The sequence below is a fragment of the Eublepharis macularius genome, chromosome 4, assembly GCF_028583425.1.
Source record: "Eublepharis macularius isolate TG4126 chromosome 4, MPM_Emac_v1.0, whole genome shotgun sequence".
Classification (NCBI taxonomy): domain Eukaryota; kingdom Metazoa; phylum Chordata; class Lepidosauria; order Squamata; family Eublepharidae; genus Eublepharis; species Eublepharis macularius.
This window is the reverse complement of record NC_072793.1, coordinates 148,022,463-148,039,683: the sequence shown is the minus strand read 5'-3', so window position 1 is coordinate 148,039,683 and position 17,221 is coordinate 148,022,463. Positions and strand designations below refer to the sequence as shown.

Here is a 17,221-nt window from a genome sequence, read left to right as displayed (position 1 = left end):
AGGCTCTGGCCAATTAATGAATTGATCCATAGTTAGAAACGTCTCAGTATCTTCCTGTATTTTCACCAATATGATCTTCCTGTGAATGCTGCTACAATGACCCAGTCCTTAAGCACAGCTAAATCAGGAATCATAGTTCTCTTTCTGCTTATTACTGTACCTGTGCCTCAAAGTCATAGCCACTTGCCTTCAGGTTTCATTACTATCGGATAATTATAAATTTCTTAGTCTTTACAAAACATGATACTGAAGTGGGAAACAACATTATTTTCCTCAGACAAGTCACCACAGCTCACAGAAATATGCCCTTTCTGAATTACTCATAGCTTCCTACCCACACGAAAATAGATGTTGCTTCACTCCTCAATAATAGACAATTTCTCTCCATATACAAATATTGTATATTTTGGAACAATACGCACAGTGAGCAAAATTATAGGAAGGTTACTGTTACTGTCTAACTATTTTGTTACTCATTTCTATTACCAGCAGGGTGAACTAGAGATCAGGTGTATGCTGAGCCACAGAGGTAAACAACAGGCTGAGGAAAGAGTCCAGGCAGGTAGGAGAAGTGCTGGGATGTAACTGCAGTGCTTGTAAAAATATACCCATTGCGACATGCATGGGCTGGAGAATTTCCCCCACATTGACCCTGTCATGTAGGGCACCAGTTCCACAAGCAGTTCCATCTGAAGTTGCTGTTACATTCCTTGGATCAAAAGTTACAAAGCAAGGATGACCCAGGTAAGATCCCATTAGGAAACATGGCACCGAGAGGGCATGCACGGAATATGACAGGAGGTGACTCGTTTCATTCAGTTTAGTCACATACCTCTTTCCCCTGCCAGGATCATCCAAGATTGAATGAACAGTAGAAAAACAGGGAGGAAATTTAAATATGTAATCAGGCATTAGTTGGGATTTGTGGATTGCTGTGCACTAGAAATAAATTAGTTTTATTCTGGTTTTATTAGACATAGGATTTATTGGGGTTTTTTTGCTGGTGAAATTATTTATGTTAAAATGTATTTAATCAATGTAGACATGTCAATGAGATGGCACGCAGAAGAGAGGGAATTAACATTAAAAGTTATAAACAAAGGATTGTTTTATCTGAATTTTAAAAGGATCATTTATAAAAGTTATCACAAACCACTACATTTTGAAAAAAAACCCCACTGGGTATGATCTTGCATATTACTAACTGTATAGAAGCAACAAGATTGTACATGGGGGATGAAATCCTGACCCCATGTAATGGCAAATGCATGTTAACTGCTGAGTGTTAATTAACCTATGCAATTTAATCTGAACAAGGGCTACGTTTGCTTTCACCATGAGTGTGTATGCAGGAAGTGTCAATGGTGATGCAACTGAAAAATGATGCAGTGCGGGTGTGCGGGCACAATTAGCCAAATCAACACTTGCTTGCTAAGCAGCCCTTCTCATCACCTGGGTACAACTAGCATGGCTTTGCCCTACCTTCACCAGCTCCTAGAGACCTAAGAGGTCCATTAATTCCCATGTAAGAGTGTTGGAGAATCCTGTTCACCTCTCCACGCTGCATAACAGCCCTTGAAAGATACAGCAGTGGAGGAAAGAACAAGACACAATACAGCCATAACAGTGTTTGCAGCAGTACAACGGAAGATACCAGTTGTGCCTTGGCACTTGTGTTTGGGGTCCTCCTGGCAACTGATCCTTTGAATCGTTCTTATGAGAAAATGACTTCCTCTTTTAAGATGGCTATTAAACCAATTGCTCCATTGGTGGGTTGTATGTTGGTTATAAACTAAATGCTACTAGCTCTGTCTAAGGTTTCTGTCTGGCACAGCTTTTTAATATTCTTTTTAATGTATACTTAAGTTCCATGCATATAAGTTCCATGCATTTAAACAGCTAAATGGCTACAGAAAATTTGGTGTAAAATGGGAAGATTTCAGCTTAAATAGTTTAATTATTATTGACTTTCAATACATATAACATAATTTTTACAAAAGAATTCTCATAACCCATACCTTAAATTGAAGCATTTTATATTGCAATTAATCAACTGTTTATAAAACATATGGCCAAATTCCTAACAGTTCCTAACAATCATGAACACATCTACATAAAATTGTTAACTGAAAAATGATTCCTGAAGAATATCCATGGAGGAACCCACACAAAAAGATTATGCTGAACTGCAAAAATCAATGTGGCTTTTGCAAGAAAGATCCATAAACCAAAAGAAGTCAAGCGGAGTCCTAATTGTGGATCTCTTCTACAAGATCCATGTGGATTTTGTATTCTGATGTGGATTTTGTATTCTGATGTGGATTTTGTATTCTGACCCAAGATTCTTCACAGTAGTTCCTTTATATGTAATCGTTCATAGACTATGTTGTTGAAAAACAAAAGCTGGGCATAAGAGGGTAGAACCTACCATAAATTGTTTTAGTTATATCTCAATCTAATGTTCTTGCATATAATGCACAATCTATAGCAGCGGTACTCGCTCAGCAGCTTGTGGAGAGAACCATATCAAACAAAAGAGCCACATTTAATGCCATCCTCGGCATGAGGTCTGCACCTCAGGGAGGCTTGCAGCTTCCCTGTTCCTTCAGTAGGATCTGTTTCAAGGTGAGAGCCACTTGCCAACCACAGGCCCCACCGAGCAAGGGCCTTGTCCACTTTTCTGAAACATGGGACAGATGCCACATTGGGTAATGTTGCTCAGAAGAGCCACAAATGGCATGTCAAAGAGCCACTGAGTATCACTGGTCTATAGAATGCTTAGTACTTTAATAATGTTTTTAAAAACTTTTCTCTACCAGATTATTTTAGTGATGTTAACTTTATTTGGGGAGACTGATGGATTTTGTTTTGCTCCATGTTCACCCTATGGTATAAAGAACTAGCAGCATAATAGGCATACAGGTACCATAGATCGGGCTCAGAAATGATTTTAGACCATGGTGCTCACCTCTGCATGGTGTTCTTCATTCTGTTGTAGAACTTCAATTACCAGTTCTGCCAGGCGAATTGTATCTTCTAGCTTTTTGGCAGGTGTGACTAACCGACCTACATTTTCTGTAGTACAAGAACTTGAATTAAAATGGAGTGAAACAGGATAAACTCAATGTAAGGCCAAGAGATTAGATGATTTTTTTTTAAAAAAAACCCAGAATAATTAATAATAGCAATTTAAAAATCTACATCATGCAAGGATTAAAGTGCTGTTTAGTTAGTACTACTGAGCAAACCATAAAGCCACGTTTGTTGTTATATTATGGAAACAGTGCTCCAGCTTAGAATTTAAATATGCAGTACAAATTGTTTTCCTTTGCACTGATATGATTGCAGTTAAGTTGTTCAAATGAGAACTTCACATTTCCTAGAGACAGCACCTTGGTGTAACAACTGCACAGAGAACATTCTGTTTCACAATTAACTCAGATATGATCTACAAATCAGTGATGTCAGAGTACTAAATTGAAGCTACTTCACCTTGGTTTATGCTCTCTTATGTTATCAAGAGCAATAGGGTTCTAATATGTTTTGAGTGGTGTAGGAACAGCTTCTCCCTAAAATAGCATACAATTTCTTGGTACTGGAATAATCATATATGATCTAATCGTGTTTCTACAGTTACTAGTACAGGCTCTATAAAAAGGATCTATCTCCTAGCTTAACTTTTACTATTCTCCAGGGCAGGGGTCTCCAATGAGGCCTGTCAACACCTTTTCTGGTGCCCACCAAGTGTTTTTTAAAAGTGGGTAAGGCCAGGTGGGGCTTTGACTAAGCATGGCTTCTGATTGGCTGTGCTGATTTTTAAAAACAGTACTTTGGCAGAAACTGCTTCCACAGCACAAAGATCTTCATTGTGTGGCTGAAAGTAAGATGTAGCAGCCTTTTTGTGGCTGGCTCTGTTTCCTGCAGCAGCTGTTTTGTGGCAGCCATATTGTTGCTGTGGCCACTATAGCATCAGAATTCTAAATCTGCCTTCAGGCTCAAAAAGGTTGGGGACCCCTGCTTCAGGAAGAGGAAAGACCAGGATTCTCATAAAATAGTACTAGATAGGCCCTTTGTAGAGATGGGCACAAACAGCAATACGAACAAAAAAAAGCCACGAACAGCCCAATCTGCTGTTCGCGAACAAGCTGTTTGTGAGGCCCCATTCTAAAAGAACAGGTGGTCGTTGCAAGCCTTGTTCGTTGCTGTTCGTTGCTGTTCGTCAAGCCAGACAGTCTGGCACCTGCAATCAATTCTCTTGGCAACTTAGGCAGGGATTGTCTGAACTCTGTCTGAACACCTGCTGCTGCCCTGGAAACCCCAATCTAAGCCCAATTTAGCTTGATAGGCAGGTCTTCCTGTCAAGTGTGGAGTTCCAAATTTGTTACAACAAGGGAGCAAAGAGCAGGGGGGGAGGGGGGCTCCCAGCTCTGGCTTAGTTTGCAGACAGTGGAGAGGGAGAGAGTTGCTGTTGGCATTTTGATAGGGAGAGTGCATTGGAGCTTGAATTTTCTTTGTGTGTGGTGGGATAGGGATCTACCCCTTCAAGTTCCAGGGCTGCTGCCAGGCTCTGGGGCCAAGCTATTATTTATTATTGGTACCTTTCCTGGTGCCTGCTCAGGTCAGGTTTCTTGGAGTGGTGCAGTAGGGATCTTGACTTGGATGATGGCTGGAGGAGAGCCTGCTGGCCCCCACGAACACCCAACCACGAACTTATTCATGAACAGGGCCATGTTCATGGTTGTTCGTGAGTCCCTGTTTGTGGATGGCAACGAACAATGAACATCATGTTCGGTTTTTTTCTGTTCATGCCCATCTCTAGCCCTTTGTACTCAGCATTCAAAATTCAAATGCCAGTTCATTATATCTTAACATGACACAATTATATGGCTGCAAAGAATGTGTTTCACCAGGCCTCAAGGCCTGCCAAAATAATACTATCCTAAGATCTCCCCTCCCTTCATATAGTATTTAGTCCTGTTCCCCTTCTCATCTGTTTATGTTTCTTTCTCTCACCTCCTGAAGTGTAGGAATAGCCTGATGGCAATTTGATTTATATTTCCTCCTAGAGATTTTTGATAACATAGTGCAGGTAATTTACAGAGTATTCCTTCATCAACTTTCTGAGTGGGCTCCTCAGTCTTTAAGAGGCACATAGAAGAAACATTTCACAATGGGTCACTTTGGAGCTGGGGTGAGTGCAACTTTCAGCTCTTAAAAGTACAGAAAAGCAAAGCAGATTTAGGCCCTTGAAAGACCACTAACTATTTTCATGTCAGTTTTCTGCTGTTCAAAGGTCTCTGTTCCTTTGGTGCCGCTTCTGTTTTAAACTGGTCTCTATGTTAGCGGCAGTGACATCACCAAAATATAGCAATCAGATTTGGCTACATGATGATATGATTGTTTCTAGGAGGAAGGCCAACTTGAAACAAACAATTAAAAAAAATTAATGCCAGACTAGCAGCTGGAGTGCAGCCGCAATGGCAGGTACCAGAAAGAGAAGCGTCAGGGAAAGGAGCATCTAATATGCATCAATGTGGTGATGGTGGTGCAACTTTTGCGCCCCCATGAAAAATTGTTGAAGAAGGAGAACATATTTTGTGGAGGTATAATATATTTGTAAAATATACTCCCTGTTTTGGCTATCAAGTTACAGTTTCTGAGGGTGTTTTAATGATGTGACCTGTTTTTTAAAAAAAAATCTTACTTAGGGGCTATGTTGAACCATCACCTATAGAAATCATTCCATCTTTGTGTTGTTTATCTTTCATTGTAATTGTGCAGACAGGGTTTGTATCTTTTTGCTGTAATTACTGTACAGCAATAATACACATTATTCTCTTAAAATCACCATAATTTCTCAAAGAGTTTAAAAATGTTAGCTGAACCTATTGCTACTATAAATGGTAAGTTACTTGTTGTAAACTGAAAATTCATGTTCTGAATATAAGTTCACAGGGAGTGAGGTATTCTTATGGTGACTTTTGTGAATCAGAGTAAAAATGAATTCATGTTATGTATTTATCCATTTTGGAACTAAAGTGACCAGAGACAAAGAAGGGCAGGGTTCTTGTACCTCTAACAGTTGGGTGGAAGAGGAAGTTGGTAGATGGTTATCGATGGGAAAAGCTGGAACTATTGATATTCCATCTTTAACACAAGTGTTGAAAGAAAAGGAACACCATCTTCCTTGGCATCTGTTCATCTCATTTCAAAATCTGGTCCATCCAGCACGTGGCCATCATAACACACAGAGGACCAATCACATGACAGTTCTTCTAGCACAGAATCAGCACAAGCATGACCAATAGCCAGCTCATTTGGTAACACTTTCATTAGCCAGAAAACAATGGCAGATGTGGAAGGGATGGGTAAGAATTGTTGGCCTGAAAATAAAAACAGTTCTCCAGTACTTGGTTCCAGATCTTGGTTCTATGTGGCCCAAAAGAACTTCAAGATCATATCTTTTACAATGAGAGAAAGTTGGTTTTCAAGCATCTAAATGAGAGGCAGTCCTGACTCCAACACTGTGCCACAGATAACAGTTTGAGAAACAGAGACAGTCATTTCAAGGTAGTACAAGGAATCTTCCATGTTATGAGCTGCTTTGAGAGGTTCATGTGGAAAGACAGCTAATAAATATTCTAAATAACTAAAGTCCATGGCACTGAGGTGTACAGTTGCCAGCTCTGGGTTGGGAAATTCCTGGAGATTTGAGGGAGGAGCCTGAGGATGGGATTTGGGGAGGGAGCTCAGCAGGGTATAATGGCATACAGTCTTCCCTCTAAAGTGGCCATTTTCTCCAGGTCAACTGCTCTTTATTGTCTGAAGGTCAGTTGTAATTCTAAGAGATCTCTAGCTCCATTGTTTCTTGGCCTTTTGGTTAAAATCATGTGTGAGATCTCTAGCCCCACCCCACATCCAAGGTTGGTAACTCTATCAGGAGATGATATGCTCCAGTGTAGATCTATGCCGCACTGCTGATGCTGAGGAAGGAGGGCACAAGAGAAGTGCCAACAGAAGAAAGGGACAGGAAATTATTTTAAGAGTTCTAAGATCTGCATCCTCTGTGAGGTCACTATAGCTATCTGTTACTGTAAACATTGATCACAACACACTTCTACAAAGGCCAATCTTGCATAAGTTTAATAACAAGTTCATCTGCATGACTCTGTCTCTAGATAAAATGTAAATCCCAAGCTGAATTTTTTCAACAGTATTTCTTGAAAAATTCCTTGATGTTACTGTATCATGTAATGTGTAAACTGCTGGAGCACTGATAGGTCAATGAAACGATGTATTTCTTTGATCATTTCATACATCATTTAAATAATAAAGAGTCACATTTCCCATGCAAAATGTTATGCAACAACAATGTTATTTTGTGCTGACGTTGATATTTGAAAATGTGGCATATGTCAGACATTGCTAGACAAAAAATGTGGACATTTTGAAACCAATGCTACTTCTAGAAGCGTTGCACTAGAAATTTCTTTAATAAAAGCCCACAATTGAGACTAGTTTCCTAATATCTAAACTACGGTAACGTAATTTTTAAAAGAGCTAAACTAGAAAATCATTAAATAAAAGAAAAGAAATCTTTTAAAGTACTTGGCCTTTGTTTAGGTATGCCTTTCAACATCTGATTTATCATTTTAGTCTGCGTTTGAGTGGATGGAGTGGGCCCAGCCGGGGGCTTAGGCACTGACGATCGAGCTGTTCGTGAATTATGTGGAGAGACAGCAAAAGTAAAGACATACATGACTTCATAAACAGTGACAAAAGAAGATGAAAACTTTGAACGAAAAGTAAGCAGAAATGATAAAAGTACAAATGGAATAGCTGCTGTTTTGCTTATCATCAACTCAAGTACTACACAATTATGACAACAAACATTTTTTTCTGAAGTCGACAGATTCTACTATGCTACGAGAATTCACAATCCAGGATGCTTAACATTCAGTGTGAATGCTAATTGTTATTTCATGTAGCCAAGTGCAAAAAGCAGGATTTTAGTACAGTCAATTAGTTTAGGTTTTTTCTTAAAAAATCATCTGCATGTGTCAAATGAGAAATAGCATTGCCTGCCTTTTGTACTTACATAGTTGCAAGAAATAGTGCCTATTATAGATTGCTTACAAATATTGCCATATTATTAATTGAAAAAAAACCAGAAATGAAATGCTTTGCTAAGGCTGATTGAATTTTTTAAAAACTGTAATGCTGTTTTAGGTTAAAAACATAGTAATATAGCATTCCTTGTGAAATTTAAATATGTACCAAAATTTCTCACTTTAAAAAAAAAAATGTGTGGTTTCTGATTGTTTCCAGCTCATTATTTTCCACTTGGAATTCTAGTGGCTTTTATATTCTGGGTTGAATCATATATAAAAACTTGCCAGCTCTATCAAATATGTTACTTTGCTATTCCAAATGTTAGAATACTGCAAATCAGGACTTGACCCATCTGTCATATAGTTTGCAGAATCAGTTTAAGGGGTGTGTGTTTAACAAATTCTATATGGTGAATGTATTTCTCCTATATTTCTTGTATATTTAAAATTAGCATTTTAATAGCCAAAGCACTTCTCTAAATAAGTCTGTCTGTAATGAGTCTAGCATATTTATCTTCATGATTGTTGCCAGAAATTCTTTTCTTTTTGCTTGCATTTCAGAGAGAGAGAGAGAGAGAGAGAGAGAGAGAGAGAGAGAGAGAGAGAGAGAGAGAGAGAGAGAGAGAGAGAGCTTAATATTTAAAGAAAGAGGATTTCTGCTGGGTTGACATTTTCAAAATGCTATAAAAAGCATGAAGGGATACAAATTAGAATGATAGAAAAACTACAAAAGAGACTGACATGTTCTCCCAGAAGTCCTGCATACCCTGAATCCTACTGAAGTCAAATGGCCTTTAAGCTGTCTAACTGTGTGCAGGACTGCAACCCTAACTGGATTTGCCCTCATCCCAAAACACAATAGGCTCTGGACCAAAGTCAAGCTGCTCAGACCACCAGAAATAAATTGCGTGGTCACCCACAATTTAGTTGACCAGCTGAAGATTCTTTCAGATTTAGTCCTCATATAACTTTCAGATATGCTAGCTTTTTGGTAAGGTAGAGTTATTGTATGAGTTTTACATGACAAATATTTCATTTCAATCCACCATCATTTGACAGGACCATCGCTCAATGACAGAGCACATATTTTGCTACTTCCCTCCATACTACACATTGCAGGTCCAATCCCCAGCATTTCTGCCTGAGGCTTTGCTAGCCATAGAAAGCTGTGCCAGATGGCCCAATAGTTTGATAGCATATTCAGTAGTTCATGGTCACATGATGATAGTTGGTATTTACCCTATGAGAAAAATGGAGTTTCTCCCTGTTACTGTAACTCACCAGATCCAGATATATTCAAGATAAAACGTCACACAAAATGTTAACATAACCAACCTCAAACCTTAGGTGGAAATAAACACTTGTGGAATACCAGTCATCTAAAAATAGAATTTCTGTCTCTCTCTGTGTGTTTTTTAAAGACTACATGTGGAGTAGTTTAGCAAGGCCAGGTGATAAGCTTTCTCAGGCAGGAATCCCCCTTCCCCCCAGATTCTTGTTTCATCTCTTTATAAGATTAAAACCTTCCTCAATCATTTACTGCAAAGTAAGGGACATGCTAGATAGGACGGCAAGAGATTGAGCATGGATTTTTAAAAATGTTAATGTAGGTGTTGGGAGAGTGAAAGGAGGATTTAATTGAATTGGGGCTGCAGCAATGAGGAAGGGGCATTTAACTCTCCCACTGTCTCTTCTTCAAATCTGAATTCTCCTACTTGAAGCTGCTGGGTGCCTTATGGGGGGGGGGGGGAAATATAGATACCAGATAGGTACTTGTAACTTTTCTTGTGCATGGCGAGTGATTTATAGTGCAATCCTAAGAAGAGTTAGTCCAGAATAAGTCCATTGACTCTTTGTAGGATTGCACTGTTAAACTAGGAAAGCATTTTAATGACCAGGATGGATTAAACATTGCTTTCTGACTTACTCACTCTGGACCGTGGCTATTCATGATTCAAAATTCAATCTCCCATCATGTCTAGTTTGGCCTAAAGTCAAAGTGTGTACCTCAAATGTTATTAAAGGTTCATGCACAGACCAATCCGTTTGTAGGCTTAATAGCAGCATTTCAAAAGCAGAAAATAACAAAATTAAAGTTATAATTAATTAATACATATGAAGTACAGGAATACTGCAGTAAGACTTTCCCCCTGAATTTTCTATATAATATGTGTTGGGGTATCTACAAGATTTATAGCTGTCTGTCTGTCTGTCTTTTTCCTTTCCCTAAGATTTGAAATGTATTTGTCAAATCATGTTCTAAAATGTCTTGGTCTAATTTTTCTTCTCTCACAGAAGAGATGAAAGGAGAAGGAAGAAACAGATAAGACTGGCAATTTTTTTTGCCTTATGTTAAGTATATGAGTTCTGATTCCAAATGTAACTGGAAGGTGACCTCGGACACATGTTCTGCCTAACATTTCCATATGCGTCTCTGGTTGGAATTCCTGTCTCTCTAAGGGCTCCATGGTAGACAAAAGCTGTCCAACCTTCTCTACTTCCTCTTCATGATGCTGGAGGGTGAATAGGCAGCTTGCCTGTACCAGGGATTTTCATTATTCTGAATTCAGTGTCTCCTGAGAACCTTTTCCTGGGAGTAAGCCCCATTGAATAGATTCGAATAGGATTATGAGAAGATCTTCTTAGGATTGCTTTCTAAATCCCCAAAGTTATCAAATTAGCTTTCTGAGCATCTCCAAGCAAGACATAACAGCATATGGAAGTTTCCCATGTAGGGCATACAATAAGGAATATGGGTAAACTCATCACAGAACACAATTTTTCAGACTTCATATGATTTACTGGCCCTACACAGTCTTTGTCTGCCATATGAACTAAAAGGAAATTGAAATAAGATTTCACAGATATAAACAATGCCTAGCAGGAGCACTGAAGCAAAGCCTCTCTCCAACACAGCTCAGGGAAGGACAAGTCAGAGAGATGCCTTCTATGCACCTAGAATTTGCTTCTTTATGGCAGCGCATTTAGAGAACTCTTGGCAGGCTTTTATAAATAATACGCTAACACTGAACTAAACAATGCACACTAATAGCTAATGAGACCTCTAACAAGAGGAGCAGCCCTCGAAAATTATACCAGTCATTAGTCAATTATGTCACAAAAATACCTCTGCAGTCAATTAATATCTGACGAGTTCTCATTCAGTTACAATATGATTGGCATGTAACAGAGAGACATTTCCTCAAAGGGTACCAAAGCCAGAGGACAACTGCACCCGTGAGACACTGCCAAGCTGCACAACAAACCCTGCAGTAATCCAACTCTACACCAGCCTTAAATATGTTTGAATGACTAAACTTGCCGGTAGCTGCAGCCATAGACACCTACAGCAACCCAAGTGAAAAAATGTATTTCTGAGCTGATTGGCATTTAGATCCTGCAGCTGTCAAACATGCTTGGGATGTGCAACTTCAGTTGTGTTCTGTGTATGAGTGTGTGTGCATGCCCAAAGCAGAAAAAAAGGGAACGAAGAGGGGTGAGGGAGAAACAGCATAAAACAAAGTGGCCATAGCAGCTGGCCTTATCAAGTTGTTTTTAAAATAGAACCTAAAACACACGACCTAGAGATCTGATCGTGCTGCTGTCAGCAACTGACCCACTGTGGCTTCCCTCTCACTCTAGGTCCCCCCTCAAAAAAATAAAAAAAGGAAATTGTAAATAGCAATAAAAAGTGTTTTTGAAAAGCGAACTGAGAGGATCTGTGCATATTTCCCTGCAGCTCTGCAACATGTACCACTACAGTAATTAAAATACCCCTGCTGATTCCCTGCTGATGCCAGCGAGGCATATAGATGGCTCTTGCCAAACACTGGCATGTGATGTAATTGTTTCATGCTATGCTAAAAGGCAATGGATAACAGTAGGAATATCAACTCCTAATTTATTTGTAAGTACAATTCCAGGCCTATTCTTCTTGTTTATTAACAGTATTTTTAATATTTCGTTTTATTTATGTGTATGTGTGTGCTAAAATGACCTTACTTCCTAAGAGCTTGTTCACACTAGCTGGTCCCCCCCACCCCCACCAGTGAGTACTTCAAGAGAATAGAAGATAATTTGACTCATTTGTGGAAGGGCACAGCTCATGCAGAGGTCGGTTTGTCTGAATTGGCACCTCGATGTGGGAGATGTCTACATGGATACTGTGTTTTACATGAGTGTGATGGCTTACAAAAGTGCTACCACAATCACAAAAATTATTGTAGCTAAGAGACATGATGCAAATAGGGTGAGTCCCAGTGCTGTGCTGACATACTCAAGTATATGGGTAGGGCTCTTCAGAAATTAATGTCTCAGAGGAGAGTAATTGATGGGTCAGTACTATAAGTCTGTACTATGTTGGCCATTCCCCCACAGCCAGCTGGTGCTCCTCACCACCACTCAACTGGCTGGGGGAAAAGGGGTGGGAAAATAGGCCGAGGATGGGCAGCATCCTGCCTTGGTGATGACAATCCCTGTATACCCTGAAGTGGTGTTAACATGTTTTGGGGAACTGCTGGCAACTGGGAAAAACTCTATCCCCACTAATGCACTGACATCACTTCTGGGCACACAAGGAGCTCAAGTTTTTTAGATCTCTATGCATTTCACTTTAGGCTTCATCACGGGATCTATTGGTTCTTTTTTTCTGCCTACTGGTGCGGCCATGGTTTCTCCTGCCAGTGACACTATTACATCACTGGCAAGTGTCCCCCCAGCCAGAAAGTCCTCTTGCTGGTTGCCAGCCCCCCCTGGCATTCCTAATGTTGGGCACATCAGTACCGTTGGAATTAACATCTTGAAAGTCGCTCATTCTGCTACTTTATGGTGATTTTTCCATGACTTTGTGTATCCTAAGTTGCTATCAATGGCTACTAGTCACAAAGACTAAATCGAACCTCCATGTTCAGAGGCAGTACCCATTCTGAATATCAGTGCTGTAGGACAACAGAAAAGGGGAGGCCTTGGCCTCCATGCCCTCCACACAGGTGTCTGGTTGGCAACATATAAAACAGGTTGCTGGACTAGATGGACGATTTGTCTGCTCCAGCACAGGAAGTCTTATTTGCTGCAGCACTCAGCAAGTTTAAAGCCTTCTTCCAACCCAAGTGGTTCTTCCTCCAGCCCAAGAGTCATTTATATTGGAGGAAGACTCCTTAGGCTGTAGGAAGGCTTCACACTTTACTGAATGGAGGAGTGGTAGAATCCAGATCAATAAATACATGGATGCAACCTGTCCACATTAATCAACATGCCTTTAGTGCTATTCTTAAATTTTCTTCCTTTGGGTGAATATTCTCTGGTTGAATTCTTGTTGAGGGTAGAAGCCAACCTTTCCAATTGCTTACCAATTCATTTTTTCCTTTTGACATATCGTGGGAAAACTTGGACCAGTCACACACTCTCAGCCTAACCTACCTCACAGGGTTATTTGGAGGTTAACATGGAGGAGGGGAGAATGATGTATACCACTTTTAATTCTTTGGGAAAGAGAAAGATAGGATAGCTGTTGGTCGACAATATTCCTTCAGTGGACTAAAGGTGCTACATGGTTGCTCAGGTAGAGACAGTTAACAACTCTGTCTTGAATGAGCCTTATATCCCAGCCAAACATGGGTGGGGTATTTAGAGGGTGTAAAGGTCTTTAAGATGTTACTGGACTTGAATCTCTCCCATGGTATTCGCTTTATGCCTTCTCTATGGCTGTTTAGGAGCCAAGCTTACTGTTTTGCCAGGTTTTTTTCAATGATTTGAAAATTTTTATAGTACAGACAGCAGGGGGGGTGGCGGGGGAGGAATTTTTGCTTCTAGAGATGTAAATCTTCCAAGGCTGATTCTTTTGATCTACCTGCAATTTTTATGTCATTCGCAGGGTTGGACTAGAGTAACTTTTAATCATTAGTATTAGGCTGTTTTATTGTAATTTTATTTAATATTATATTTTGGTATTGTTTTTAACCATTGTAATTGTTGTGAACCGATTCGAGATCCTAACTGAAGAGAAGAGGTATAAAAACTGAATTAATTAATTAAATAAATAAGCTGTGAGTGGTTCTCTTCAACTGAAGCGTGTACTGGATTCTGAAGGAAGGTATAAACAAACAAACCAGTAATTCTCCTTTGCCCCTTTCCTTCCCTCAGTGTCTCTTGCTTGCTCATTTTCTTTGTTTATCTCTCATCTACAGGTTTTAGCCTCTGTTCCTGCTCATCTTCCTTCCTCTCACTCTTGTTCTCAGATATAACTTCTTTACCTTTCTACTTCTACACAAGCTCTCCCCTGTCGCTGCTATGTATGTGAGCCCTGCAGGTACATGGCTATCACTTGGCAGAAACTTCTATTTCTAAGCCACTGTAAAAGCTCCTGGTTTCCATTTTAAGAAAGCAACAATCTGTAGAGTTTGGGTTCTTCTCACACATTAGAAAATCTTTTCCTCTTCTCCATTTTTGTTCTCAACTTTGAGCACGAGAAAGGGTTTTGGGGAACTCAAAAGCTTGTCCTCACAATTTGTCATACTTTGGTTGGTCCTAACTCTTTATTATTATTATTATTTTACTGTTACTTTGGTTTTGCTTCATGGAAGCTCCACAGAGCAAGTGAGCACAAGGATCCAGGGGGTAACCACACACTGGAAGCATTGGATGTGATTGCAACCTTGTAGAGACTACACCTGCTTGTCAAGTCTTTGTGAAAAATGAGGAAAAGGACCCAACAATACTAAATCCATAGAGATGTGGCCACCATTTGGCAGAGCCTCACCCGACACAATTTCTCCTGCTGTCCCTTAAGTTGTAGGAAGGCAAGTCTCCATCAGTTCTTTGGGGCAGGAAATATGGCTTTGAAGTCAATTCCCCCATTCCAATTGGACTGCTGTTTGAAAGGAATGTCTATTCGCTTGCCTTCAGCATAACTGTCAGCCCTGGCTAGCTGTGTCCTCCGACTGTATGCTACTCTCTATATGGTAACATTAATCATGAGGACCGAATATAACCCTGGATCACTGTGAGAGTTTTTTGTTAAGCTGAGTCTTTCTTTAATTAAGATTTTCCTCTATACCTTGAGGATTGCTGTGATGTGCAAAACCCTTTCCCCTGCCATGAGTCTACTACACCTACTGCATCCACACTCCAAGTCCCCACTTTACAAAGAGGGGGAGAGTGGTGATGATGATTTATGTAGCACCATACCATTGCACCTTTTTCTGATTTCAGAAGGTGTGAGAAGTGGCAATAACCACCTCTTGTTTTCAAAACAGATAGGTAGCCATAGGTCAATTAGGTGCTGGATTGATTACTAGTTTTGTTTGTAAGACATCCACATTTCGGCTTCATCATTTGCTGTACCATATTTAATTCCCTTCTTCATTTGACATGCAGGTTGTCATTTGCAGCTAATCAACACCTTCTTACTCCTGACTTCTCCAAACTGAAGATGTTTTACTGAACCAAATTAGGAATATATATATATACACATATATATACAAGGAATACTCTGATCTACAAACCATAACACAGTATAGGCCACCAACAGCAAATCGCTAACTAAAAGCAGAAGATACTTATGCTTCTCTAACAGGTTAAAAATAACAGGAACTGTACCTAAAAATTGATGAAATTTTTTCTGAAGAAGCAATGTTCTCCAAATCCCTTTAGGCAAATATAAGATAATTTATACTGTATGATATCTGTATTAGAGATCCAAGGACCCACAATTTGTCTATTGCCTTCAGAAGGAAATTTATGTAGGTGTGGCTTTAATCTTTCAAATGCTCCACTGGTGGTATAATTCACTGACTTCCTTTATGTTTGATATGTCAAATATGTTCTAGATTAGAACACAGGCTAAGAAAGTTTTAGTTAGAATGCTGAACATAAAAAGGGGAATCCTACTCCATTTTTTGTAATATTCTAAAATTTTAACCAGATGTTTATTAGTATGATTCAAGGACTGCTAATCCACTGATTGCATTATAAATGTTATATTGAATTTTTAAAATGTGAAGACTCTTGGAAAGTGTAAGAAAAAAGTTCTTTACACATCTCATGAATATTTAAAACTGGAGGAATGGACCAGTGAACACTGATAGTCATGCAATGTACATGTTAAGAATCACTGTTAGCTCCATAATTTTGGACACTCATCAGATGCATGTTGGATTCATAGCACTGCCCCAGGTTAACAGTGTCTCTAGTTTGCAGAAGTATCAGGATATGGATATGCATCTCTGACTGAAGCATAGCCAGCTGTCATCAAATATGATCAATGCATCAAGTTGTTGTAGAGGATGAACCCCACCAGGGATCACTAGTCACACTCAGTAGGCAGGGACAGAGTTACATTAGGGACAGAATATTTGGTGTTATAGCTCTGCTGACAATCAGAAATACATTTCTGTTTAAGTTCCATGTAATCATTAGTAATGGTGTGTTTGATTTGTGTTTCTTATGTCTTACAAATCTAGCACAAACTACTTTTCAATTTATGCAGAGAGCAGTGCAGGCTGCTTAAGTTATTTATGTGCTTTCTTAGGGGATAGCTTACTGACCAATGGGTGGATTCTCATTAATCTTAGGCTGTATCCACATCTTATTGGATAGTGTTCTTTTCTTGTGCTATAGCAATAATTTGCAACAGGATTTTTCAGGTGGAAAAGACTATCCAAAAGATGAATGATTGCTACAGTGCAATATCCAACGAGATGTAGATGCATCCTTAGTTGGCCTGCACCAGAATAGAGTAGTTCACACTAGTATAAATGATCTGTGAATTCTTGTATTAAAAATTAAAGAGATACTGGGCCACACTGCAAGGCCCTGATGTACCCTCAACAGAATAAGCTATTAAATTATGGTTTTTTTTCTTTCCTCCCCCCCCAAAAAACCAGTTCAAAATCTAGACAATTTGCTTTCACAAAACATAAACAAAAGACTCAGGAATAAAAATAAAATTAACAGTTCAGATCTTAAGAAATTTCAAATGAAGATTTCTTATAAGCAGAAGTCATGGAAAAAGTGGCATATCTTAAGAATTTCATCAGCAGTTTAATGATTTATCTGAACTGTATTGTTATTTTAGTACATCACCACACTACAAACAGAATTACAACAAACAT

The 17,221-nt window shown here is 39.3% G+C and overlaps 1 protein-coding gene across 6 annotated transcripts in view; it reads right to left on the bottom strand.

Annotated features, from left to right (window-relative positions):
• CADPS (calcium dependent secretion activator) overlaps window positions 1–17,221 on the bottom strand; it is a 504,169-nt gene that overhangs the window by 121,787 nt on the left and 365,161 nt on the right. For 2 of the 6 annotated variants that reach the window (XM_054976242.1, XM_054976244.1), the window contains exons 17-19: window positions 16,914–16,922; window positions 14,336–14,362; window positions 2,969–3,057 (exon numbers count right to left, since the gene is read on the bottom strand). In XM_054976242.1, coding sequence (XP_054832217.1) covers window positions 2,969–3,057; window positions 14,336–14,362; window positions 16,914–16,922 — 125 coding nt within the window. Of the gene's footprint in view, window positions 1–1,552; window positions 1,562–2,956; window positions 3,076–3,492; window positions 3,508–14,335; window positions 14,363–16,913; window positions 16,923–17,221 lie in introns of all 6 variants that reach the window. The other 4 variants (XM_054976243.1, XM_054976246.1, XM_054976241.1 and 1 more) reach the window with 3 other exon arrangements.